Source organism: Mesocricetus auratus, unplaced genomic scaffold, assembly GCF_017639785.1.
Source record: "Mesocricetus auratus isolate SY011 unplaced genomic scaffold, BCM_Maur_2.0 Super-Scaffold_100044, whole genome shotgun sequence".
Lineage (NCBI taxonomy): Eukaryota > Metazoa > Chordata > Mammalia > Rodentia > Cricetidae > Mesocricetus > Mesocricetus auratus.
In genome coordinates, this window is record NW_024429221.1 from 757620 (window position 1) to 769415 (window position 11796).

Consider the following 11796-nt stretch of genomic DNA (forward strand, 5'->3'; position numbering starts at 1 on the left):
ATCCTGTCAGAACCCCAAAGCAGGCCGGTACAAATGTCTGAATACTAACGGTGGCATATGTGTATGATCCCAGCAACTACAAGATGGAGGCAAGGAGACCAGAAGTGTAAGGCCATCCTTGAGTTCCAGGCTGACCTGGGTGAGAGTCTTTTTGGAGAAAAGAGGGACGGTAGGTATGAGCACGCATGTGCACTCCCCCCCCCCACAGAGTGTGGGAGTACCACATTCCAAATGGCCAATTAATATTAAAAATCCTGATCCCCATTAGTAATCAAGGAAATTAAAATCTTAATGAGGACAAATCAGCTCCCTCTTTATACACCTTGGGTTGGTACCCGTGGGACGAGAGCGCATGGAGAGTTTCCCTGTCATTTTATTGAAGGTACCACAATAGGGCAGGAAACTTGACTGTCAGCGTTGTCTCTGTCACACGATAGCAAGTGCCCGGAGTCCTATAGCAGTGCCCACTCCTAACGGCAGGAAAAACAGTCACCTTAGGCTGCTGGGTACCAGCCGCCACCCGGGCCAGTAGAGGCAGAGCCAAGCAGCAGAGGGGGACCCTGGGAGGCATGTCAAGTTCAGGCACCAGTCTGCTCCCCACCCTGAACAGCCTGAGGGAGGAGATGGATGGCCGAGGCTCAGAAGAGTCAAGGAATGTGGGTAGGAGAAGGGACCCTCAGGAATGGAGCAGCAGGCACAGAGAGAAGGATGTGAGGGCGTAAGAAATCTCCCGGGGGGCTGAGGCCGAGTTGGCAAAGTGGAGGGCCGCGTCCACATTGGGGTTGCCCTGGGCGGGCTCGAACCACTTCTGCAGACACCGCCCACTATTCCTGCGCTCGGGGCTGGCCTTGAACGTGTTGCTCCAGATCTTCTCACACAGATCGGCTGGGGTGGGGAAGTAATCCGAGAAAGGGCGGCAGGGCGCCGGTACCGGGCAGCTCTTCTCTGCGGGGGGTGGAGGGTGGTGTCCCCATTTCCCATCGTCCCTTCCCTCCCGCGCCCCCATCCTCGTGGGGGGATGTAGGAAGGTTTGCATCCTTGCCCGGGTTAACAGCCCCCCAGGGCCGGGTCAGTGCATTCACCTCGACTTGAGTCCGGGCCACTAAGCCAGTCGGATTTGCAAGTGTAGGATGAGCTGCAATCTTCCCACCATTCTTCGCAATCCTCCCAGCACAGAGGCACGCGCCAAACCCGCTCTTCCTGCCTGTTCGGGACCACCTGGGTGCAGATGCAAAGAGGGAGACGCCTAATCCTTCATAAAGTCCCTGAGCACTATTCTTTTTGTGTGTGTGCACGTGTGTGTGTGTGTACATTCTGTGAGTGAGAGTGTGTGTACATTCTGTGTGTGTGTGTGTGTGTGTGTGTAGGCTGGAGGACAACCTCAAGTGTGGTTATTCAGGCACCATCCATGCCACATGCTAGTTTAGAGAGAGTCTCTCAGTGGCTCAGAGCTCACCAAGCAGGCTAGGCCGGCTGGCAAGCCCCAGGAACGCACCTGTCTCTGCCTCCCTAGGGCTGAGATTGTAGCAGCTCACCCTCCACACCTGGCTTTCCATAGGGGTTCTGAGGATTGAGTTCAGGTGTTCACGCTTGTGTGGCAAGTGCTTAATGACTGAGCCATCTCCCAGCTGTAGGTTATCATCATCATCATTAGTTAAATTGTTAGTATTATTGAACAAATGAGAACCATGAAGCTGAGTGGCTATCTGTCCTGGGCAGGAGACAGAATTCACACATCTCATTCTGCCCAAGTTCATCCCTCCGCCCACATCAGACAGTGTCCCCCCCCAGGCTATCCTTCAGGGACAGAGGCGGCTCCCTCTTCATCCCTTCCCAGGCCTCTGGCTCCGCTCTTATCCCTGGAGGAACAGCCCTCTCCTTATCCCTACTGGCCTCCTGTGGGTGCCAGCGTTTGTTTGGTTAGTGGAAGGCTGCCTCGTGGGTTTGCCTCCCGCCCCCTCACCAGCTGGATCCAAGGCCCCAGGTTAGGGGAGCACTCGTGAAGGCAGACGGCCTGGATGAAGTGTTTGTGACAGCCGGGGGTCAGCAGCCCGCAGTGCATCATGCTGAAGTTAAAGGACGAGAGCTCGTCAAGGTGGGCTTCCCAGCTCGTGGAGAAGGTGCAGCAGGCATTGTCCTTCCAGGGACTGCACTGGAGGAGGAGGAGGGAGAGGCCGCAGGGTTGAGGGTCTTGGGCAGGAGGGTGTCAGGAGAGGGGACACCTTGAGCACCTCTGTAGAGGAGGGACCCTGGTGTCTGCCAACATGCACCTGAAGGACGGGAGGCACCTGACCCCCGACCCCACCTCTTCTTTGTCTTCCCGCCACAGGACATAGTTTCCTGATGTCGGCTCCAGGGAGGCAATAAATCCAGGAAAGCAAATAGAAAGAAGTCCCGGGGGACTCAGGAACCCGGGATGATGATGATGGGTAGGAACAACGTAGAGATGAAATGTTCCTCCTCCCATAGCCCTGTAATTGCCTTTAGGAGACCGACAAGGAAACAAGTAAGCCCTGTGTCTAGCCGGTACATGTTGGCAGGAAGGCTTGCATTGATCCATGGTTAGCCAACAGGATCATCACATAGCCTGTTCCAAGTGGCCAGAGCAGCAAAATCCTGAATGAATAAAGCCCAACTAAGGAACCAAATGATCAGAGCTGATGGGGTTCGGGGACCACCTTGCCTGTATCCCTTCTCTAATACTTCTAAGAAGCCACCTTAGCCCCCGGGGCCAGCTCTGGTCCCACTACCTCCAAGAAGAGCTTGTCTTCCGGGCCAGGCTCTTGCTTGTGGTGCTTGGCTTTCATGCAGACGTTGACCGCCTTGTCTCCTGCCACAGTGGGCACGACTGTCCACAGTCCCAAGAGGATCTGCCACCACTGTGCCATGACCTGCTGCAGAGAGGAGCCCGTGATAGAAGACACCCACCTCAATCCCTCCACGACACCAGGCACTAAAGACGGAGTAGGGGCTCCAAGGCTCCCTCAGGGTCTGGAACACTCTGGCTGCTCCTAGAACCCTCTGCGTAGAGCAGCATCACAGAGTGTCAAGGCAGGTAGACACCCCACTACCAACCACCGCAGAGACGCAGAAACCAAACCAAGCAACAAAGAGAGGGAAAAGAAAAGAACAGCTCTGAAGAGGAGGGCAGGTAGGGGATGGTACCAGGCCCTTCTACACTTAGACGCAGCTTGCTAACTCAGTGATGCATAGTCTAGGAGTTTAGAGCTTGGGTCCCAGCCCACAGCCAGGCTCTTGGCCAAGTAACCAAGTCCCAGAAAACAGATTCTCCTTGTGGCCAAAGGACATGGTGGGGTGGGGTGACCAAAGCAAGCCTTATCCATCGAGTGCTAACCCTAGTTCTAGTCCCCAGGAAGGTCCACACCAGGCCCACAACTCCCCAGAGTAACTTGTCCCCACCCTGTCCCTCCAAGCAGAGTCCTTTCCTTAGAATAGTACCCCATTCCAGCCAGCCCCAGTTTAACTCAAAGCCACCCTAAGCATCAGGCTGGGCCCCCTGCTGGCCTCTCGGAGCTGGGGCCCCTTCAGGAATGAGGTTTTGGGGCGCCTCCCCCTCTAAGTCCTCCCCCTAGCACAGGAGGCTGGCCTGTACCTTGGTATCTGTTGTGTTTCATTTCCAGTTCTCTTCTGGGTTGTACTGGCGATGTGTTAGGTGGGGGCGGGGGGGGGGGTGGACTGAGAGATCCCCCCTCTGCCAAAGCAAAGGGGCATCCGGGGCACCCTGCTTTAGGAATACACCATTCAGTCTTTACCACCCAGGACCTCACAGCTCCTCTGCCCTAGTGGAAACCTGCCCTAGACACAGGCAGTCTAGCCTGAGTTGAGCACCTCAGACATCCTAGGTACTGGAGACCCGGACTCCACTGTGGAACCCAGCCTCAAGTCTAAGCCCAAGGCTGTTCTTTCTCCCCACAGCTCCAGCTCCATGTTGGCACAGAGAACAACTCCTCTCGAAGCCTAGGAAGGTAAGATGGGGAGAGGAAGATGCCAGCCCTCTTCAGACTCACATTCAAGGCAGGGCCCTCCTGGTGCTCCTTCCAGCCCCACAGAGGCGAGCAGGCTGACTGCACCTTTAACACCTTTCCGTTTCTACGAGATACAGGTGAAGAGAGCGGCAAGTGGCCAGAGCTGAGCAGCCTCCGTGCATCCAAGAGTTTGTCTTGTAGAGAAACAACCTTGCTGCACCGGAGATCCCTGCAGTAGGCGGCAAGTTCAACTCTCAGCCCTGCCTCTAACCCGTGAGAACTTAGGAATAACAGACTCTCTGCCGCTCTGTGTGAGAGCTGTTGACTATTGGGAAAGAGGTCACGTGAAGGTCTTGGCACGGAGGAGTCGTAGCGGCTTTCATTCTCATGTTTCGTTCCCTGACTTTCCCTCCCATGCTCTGTTGTGCTTGTCTCTTCCTCCACTCAGACGCCTGGTGCCCTGAGTAGCAGTGTCCTCTCTCGAAGCCTTACACACACACACACACACACACACACACACACACACACACACACACGGCATAGCACACAGGATGCAGGCACAGGCAGAGTCTTGGAGACCCAAGGATTTAAGCAACAAAGCAGAAACAAGAGCCACCCCTCAGCAGGCACAGGGGCGGCCTGCATTTGCACACAGTGTGTGTGGTCTTTGACCTCGGCTTCAAAGGCTCTACTAGAGGTGATGCCCATATGTTTGCTGGTGTCTTATGCTCTGTCTCCAAAGGAGAAGCAGCCAATGCCACTGAAGTTTTATACTAAATAAATAAAATAAAACCCTCGTGTTTTCCACCGAGGAAGACAAAATACAGCACATGAGGTTCAGCTGCCAGCCAGTCAGTATTCACAGCATATTAATCATGAGTGGGGGGGCATTTTCCACACCTGGGTACTGAGTACTGAGCACCAGGACTAGCCGCGGCGCTGGAGGCTAAAGCGTTGGCGCGCAGCCTAACTTACTGCCTGCAATAATCCCCCAAATGAGCACTCTCTTTCAGAGGTAGGTAGGGGAAACTGAGTCACAGAGAATGAATTGGGATCTGAACTAGGCTTGTTTAACTTCGTAGCTTATGCTTATGAACCAGGTGATGGGGAAACCTGTGGGACTGAAGGGTAGGGACTGTCCAGGGCTCCAGTCTTCTTTAAAAAAAAGTGAAATGCCAGTCATATTGTGTATGTGTGGGAGGTGTGTGCTGGGTGGGTCTTTTGGGGGAGGGCAGGGGGCAGTGTGGTCACCAACCCTACCTCCACATGCTGTCTTCAGGAGAGCTGAGAGCCTCTTCCTGAAGTCAGACACCACACGGAAAGGCATTTCTGCCATGTGGATGTCTTTGCATTGGTATCTGCAGGGAAGTAGAGGCAGGCACTCATGCCCTGTTCTTCGCAGACAGTCAAGAGACCCTTGGCAAGTAAAAGATTGGTGCTGAATGTTGTTTTACATGGCTGTGGATGCGGCGAGCGCAAGAATCCAGAAATGAGTCACACACGTCGTTACTGAAACGGAAAACTGCCCTCCACAGGGAGGGGAGAGGGACAAAGAGGGACTGGCTAGCCGCCTCCAGGACAAAGCTGTAGGAAATGAGCTGAAATTATAGCCATCGAGGACGCAGGTGGAGGGAGGGAGAGGCGATTGCAGTGGCTGCCTTTTAAGAGAGCCGGCAGCCCTGGCGTCTGTCCCTGGAGGAGCAGTTTGAGGTCCTTGAGCAGAACTCATTTTGCCTTATTGTGGCTGCGGCTTCCAGAGAAATCTGTTTTCTGACTGAAGGCCGCTGGCTGCTGACGGAGCGGCCACTAGAAAGCAGCTGAAAACAACAACAGAGCGATTGCCAGCTAGGGGAGAGGTGCAGGACACACACACACACACACACACACACACACACACACACACACACACATACGAATGCACACACACATGCACACACACACACATGCACGTGTGCGCATACACACATGCACGCACGCACACATGCACACATATGCGCGTGTGTGCAGACACAGTAGGTGGAGTGACCTGAAGTCTCTCTCCTTTGGGGTCACAGGATGCTGGCTGGTGATGTCTGTCAAGTCTTCCCACCATTTATCAGTTTTCCGAAGTGGTGAATTTGAAGACAGACAGAAAGGCTAGGACCCTCCAAGGGTTGGGAGTCAGAGGCAGCAGCAAGGCCTGTCGGGAACTCAGGGTTCTTGTTCCTGAGCACCCTCCCCATCCCCTAAATAATTAAAACTCTTTTACGAGTTTGCAACTCGGGCAGAGGGGCAGCATGTCACTCACTCCCCTTTGTCCGTCCAAATGCTGCAGTGTTGGTTTACCCTCCCGAGTACCTCTGCTTCTCCCTTGGCTGGGGTCATGCTTGGGTACTCAACCCTGCTCCCTGGCTCCCTCCAAGGCAATATCCATACATCAGCTAGGATGACAAAATTCCCCAGGGCTTCATTACAAAACCTTCCAAACATAAGGGAAGTTGAGAGGATTTTATGGTGAAAATCCACTTTTACACAGTCCACTTTCCTTTGGGGGGAGCATTTTTTGAACTAATCATGTATCAGATTCTTGAGGGATCAGTCCTATGAGTATCTCAAGGAAAGAAATCAGTGTTTGAGTAATTTAACCACATCCCTAGCTCTTAGAGTTCAATGTCTGTCACAATTGTCCTTTTTCTTTTATCTAGAATGAGCCTTCAGAAATGTGAAGATGGTTGCCATACTCACAATCTTTGTATACATTAAGAAAAGTCTCCATGGTACATGGGACCTTTTAAATCTGGTCCCAATTTACTTTTCTATTCCAATCCACGGTCCTTTTTTAAAAATTTAAGTTTACTATGGTGTTTGTGTGTGTGCTATGGATGGGTAGGCTTGGATGCGTGGCCAGGTCAGAGGACAACTTGTAAACTCCATTCTCTCCTTCCAGCTCCTCTTGGGTTTCACGGATTGAACCCAGGTTGCCAGGCTTCACGGCAAACACTTGCATCCTCCGAGCCATCCTGCCAGCCCCTGGTCCTTTCTTTGCCCACATTCCTGAGTATTTGATTATCGAACTCTGCAACTGCCCTGTTCCTAAAAGGTGGCTCCTCAGAACGGCTCACACCTTCCATAGTCCATTCAGCCTCAGTGCCTGGGAACCCCCTATTAGTTCTGGCTTCCAGAAGGGACAGCCTGTCCCCACCAGCCAGGACGCTCCATGGTCCCCATGGGTTGGGGAGATCTTCTCCCAAGTCCACCGTCTCCTTCTACAGCTGTTCTCACAGCTGCCTTCTGCCCCCGTGAGCACTGGCCACAGCCTCCCTCACCTCTTGTCTGGACTCAGTCAGGCAAACACAAGCCTGACGTTGGTCCAGACAGCTCCCTACTTTAACGTGACTACCCTGCCTCTCTCCTACTCTCTCCCCTTTGCTCTCCTTCTCCCCCTGGTTTAAAGTGGCCTCTCCTGTCTTTTCTCATCTGCTTCCCCCTTTTCTCATTTAATTCAAACTATGAGACAACTTAGTCACTTAATTTTTTTTTTTTTACTTTTGCAGTACTGAGGATTGAATTGAGAGCCTTTCTGTGCTCCACTATTGAGCTGTGCCCCGGCCTCCTTTGTCTACCCTCTTCCTTTTCTCTCCTTCTTCCTTCCGGTCCTTCTCCGTTCCCATTCTTCCCTCTCCTTCCCCCTGATTCATCATGACTACTCCCCATCGCACTTCCCCTCTCTACCCCCTTCTCCTCTTCCCTCCCATTTCCCTCTCTCGTAATTCTTCTCCCTCGCCCCCACACTCTCATTCTCTGATGATGGCTTGAGATTTCTGGCTGTTTAATGCTGGGTCTCTCATCGCCACTTGAAAAAGGCTCCATTTTAGGTCTAATCACAAAACGGAAATGAGTGTGAAGCCTACCAGGTACTGAAGAGCATCCAAGTAGAGGGACGGCAGATAGAAAACATCAAAGTTCTGATGGAAAGACTGGCTGGAAATTAGACACACGAGCTGTCTTTTTGTTATATTCACACCCCGCTGTGTTGTTGGGTCCCAGCTCCCATGGATTTCTGTGCATTGCCTGTCAGCTGACAGGCACAGGTGCATCCTGCTCTCTAGTCCTGGCCTACAGTCCCGGCCTTGCCCACCTGACATCAACATCTAGCACGAGGAAAACACGAGCTCTTACACCTGAGGTTTCCTCCACTGTGCTGTAAGTCTGTGTATAAGCCTGCTCCTCTTTGCAGAGAGAGAGATCTCTTAGCACTTGCAATAAAGACACACACACACACACACACACACACACACACACACACGTATTTTCTGGCGATAAAGGTGACAGATGCATTCTCTTAGCACAAATGGTTGGATGTCTTGTCTTTCATTTCCCAATACCTTGGATTGCTCATGGCGCGGCTGCCACAATTGGAGGTCCCACTGAGATCGGACTTGTTCGTGGCACGGACGCCACAGGCTTTGCTGGTTCTCCACACCTGTCGTGGCAATGAGGTTTATATGGTGTTTGCAGTGTGTTGTCTGTCCCAGAATCCTACCCTGGAGCTACCTTCGACCCACACCCCTCATCTGTTCCTGGTATCCTCCTCTCCTAGCCATGATTCTAAAACCCTGTGTTTGTTCACCGCAGCTCCTCTAGACATGGCCTCCTGGTCTCTTCCTGTCACTCCATGTGATCCACTCATCAGATTCGCCCACCACCTGCATTTGTTAGATCTAATGGGCAGGGCCTGACAGAGCTCATTTGACATCTCTCAGTAGCTTGACAAAGGTAATCCCCCAGCCTCATCTTTGATTCACGGGGCTCTACCTTCTCCTTGTGTTCTACCCACATCTCAGAATTTCCATTCCTTGAGAAGCTGCAGTCTCTCCCATGAGCCTGTCCTTGAGCCCTGTTCCAGGAGGGCCTCTTCCTTTCTCTCTGGGCCATTTGACCTGCAGCATGGCTTCTTGGTTGTCTGTACATGGGTACCTAAGGCACCCTCCCCATTCCTGGCCACAGTACCTCATGCTCCCAGACCCCCATTCTACTCTCCCCAGCTCCTCACACCCCGCTGCACTCCGCTTCCCACTCAAACTGTTTGCTCGTGCTGGTTAACAGACCTTTCCTCTAGTCCCCTGGGCCAGAAGCCTATAGATACCGTGGACTGTTCTTCTCCCACTGTATGCGTTTTAACATAGCATGCAAGGCACTTCACGGTCCAGCCACTGGTTACTATGGAAACCTCCCCCATCCCCATCCCCATCCTATGCATTCGTCATTCTGCTCTCTGAATAAGCCGCCATTCTCTGCCTTTGCACCTGCTAAAGCTGTCTGCCGGGAAGGCCTGACCCTGCTTCTTCACCAGCTGTTTGCCCTGTGGGGCTCCATTCTGGTGTCACACTCCTCAGACGGCCTGCCCTTGTCCCTGCCTAGTGCTGACCTCCTCTGTGGCCACCCTGGACACTCTGCTTTAGGATTGCGTTTACTATAAGGTAGTGTGTCTTCAGCATACTTACGACGTCCTTTTGCAGACTCTGAGTCCCTTGAGGGGGAGGACTCGTCCTGCCCCTCTGTTCCCAACCTCTAGCGTGTTTCACGGTACATAGAAGGCTTTCCTGTGTTTGATCAAATGAGTGACAGGTGCAGTGGCCCACGGGGCTCCAGCCTGATTTTGTGGCAAGTGTTCTTCCCACATTGGTTCATTTTCGGTCAAGGTTCTGTTCTACCAGCCTAGTATACTCAAAACTAGAATGTGTTTGGGCAGGGCACTAACCCATCAGTGGCACCATTGAAGTATTTTTTCCAAGTTCCATCTCAAGCCTTTCCCCGGAGACCTTGAGCAAGCATTCCTAAACTTGTGATATTAGACGGGGATGGTTTCAAATGGGAGTGACATATGCAGCCCGGTGGCCCCAGTTAGGCATGTCCACCCAGAGCCTGACCCTTATCACCTCCATACCCTCCCTCTATTCACCCTCTCTAGCATCCCAGGGACCTGAGCTAATGTTGGTATTAGCTTTAGGATCAAAGTCACAGAGACAGGATCCCACACTGCAACTAAATGGGATTGTCTTTGATGCCTGTAGCTCTCTGTGGCTACTTCCCATTGGGTCCTCACTTAGGAAATTCCTTCCTTGTCCTGGATGTACCCACAATATTTTTCAGTTCTTCAGTTGACCCCTTATTTCCAGGACTGCATCGGAGAGACCCACATCTGAGTTAGAAGTCCTTCCTGACGCTCCCGTGGCCCTCGGTGTTACTGTTATCATGAACTAGCCTCTGCTCTTTACTAGGCACAGATGGACATGCTCTGATCTTCCTGGGCAGTAGATAGCTTGCCTAACAGCTTCGCAGGTAAAAACACAGTGGGTGTTTGTTAACTGAACAGGAGATTATTTTTGTACAAAAGATCCAGGATTCATTTTTTTTTTTTAACCAAGAAGCTACCAGCAGAAACTCTCAGAAAGTCAAACTTTTGTATTTGGCCACAGTGAGTGGTGTGTGTGTGTGTGTGTGTGTGTGTGTGTGTGAGAGAGAGAGAGAGAGAGAGAGAGAGACAGATAGACAGAGAGAGACAGAGAGAGAGACGAGAGAGAGAGAGAGAGAGAGAGAGAGAGAGAGAGAGAGAGAGAGAGAGAGAGAGAGAGAGAGGGAAAGACAGAGAGAGAGCCTACAGACTTCCTGCTTTTTTGCTTTAAGTGCTTTTCTGTCTGTCCCTGACTTCTCAGTTCCTGGAAGGAGCCATCAGGTTCATCTCCCCCACAGCTCAGCAAACGCAACCTCATTTTCTCTCCTAGGCACATTTATGATCTTAAGTTTGAAGAATGGAATTAGTTTATATTTCATGGTTAAAAAGGTAAATGTATACCTTTTCAGATTTGTTTTTATTCTTTATGTCTCTGTTATACATTGAAAATGACAGGGAAATCTCACAATGTATTTTAAACTTTATAGGAATAAATTGGTAAAGAATAATTTTAAATTTACATCTATTTATTATGTCTATTTATTTCTTTATTGTGTGTATGCGCATGCACACACGCCACAGCATGAGGGTGGAGGTCAGAGGACAATCTGAAAGGAGTTGGTTCTTGCTTCCCATTGTGTGGTGACCAAACTCTGAACCTCAAAATCACCAAGAGACCTGATCCAATGCAAAAGCAAAGTCTTTAATTTATTAACAAGGTAACTGTATTAACTTGGTTTCTCCATCCACATCCGACACAGTGGGTGGAGCCAGAAGGACCCAGAGGGACCATGGGGCAGGGAATGTACTGGGGTAGAGCAAGGGGAGTGTCTGCGGGTCCACAACATTCTCAGGACTGGTGCACTTCTGGGCTTGGGCAACCTGTCCTGAGTTGATTGGTCAACTGCAGGAACAGTTGCTATGGCTTATAGGCCCTCCCAGGGTGGTTGCTAAGTTCTGCATTCCACTGTTACAGTAAAGCACACCAGCTAACTTCTGATTGGTTCCTTGCCACATGCTTCCTAGTGACTAGGACAAGGTCTGGCGTTGGGGGATCAGCACATGTTGCTGAGTCAGAGACCTGCCTCTGCTGGGTCTTCTCTGTAGCTTGTTATGGCTGCCAAAGCTGGGGGCTAGATGAGGGTCTGGTCCCTACAGTGTGAGTTCCAGGCGCTGAACTCAGGTTTAGTCGCAAGCACAGATGATAGCCTAGCCAGAGATGAACTCTCTAAGCGACCATTAAGTAGTTTCCATTCCTAGAATAGTAATTCTTATGATCCTAGACCCTCAAGTGGCATCTTTTGAGACCTGAAACTCTTGAATAAGAATAGATTTTTGTTCTTATGAGAGTTAAAATGCCAGAAAATATGAATGGTT

General features: G+C 51.5%; 1 protein-coding gene and 1 long non-coding RNA gene across 3 annotated transcripts; one reads left to right on the forward strand and one right to left on the reverse strand.

Annotated features, from left to right (window-relative positions):
• Positions 1-355: 355 nt before the first annotated feature.
• Izumo1r (IZUMO1 receptor, JUNO) lies at positions 356-4162 on the reverse strand. 2 transcript variants are annotated; one of them, XM_005084043.3, is made up of 5 exons: positions 4029-4162; positions 2751-2894; positions 1964-2152; positions 1083-1218; positions 356-945 (listed from the first exon to the last, which is right to left on the reverse strand). In XM_005084043.3, the coding sequence occupies exons 2-5, from the start codon at positions 2886-2888 to the stop codon at positions 677-679; spliced, it is 732 nt and encodes a 243-aa protein (XP_005084100.1). In that variant the 5' UTR covers positions 2889-2894; positions 4029-4162; the 3' UTR covers positions 356-676. The 2 variants fall into 2 exon arrangements, with proteins under 2 accessions (XP_005084100.1, XP_040591200.1); XM_040735266.1 differs by having other exon boundaries at positions 2751-2891; positions 4029-4160.
• On the forward strand, positions 1988-5418 carry LOC110343517. The gene is made up of 4 exons (XR_002385824.2): positions 1988-2095; positions 2840-3151; positions 3937-3986; positions 4124-5418. It is a non-coding gene; the product is annotated as an uncharacterized LOC110343517 (long non-coding RNA).
• The last annotated feature ends 6378 nt before the right edge of the window (positions 5419-11796 follow it).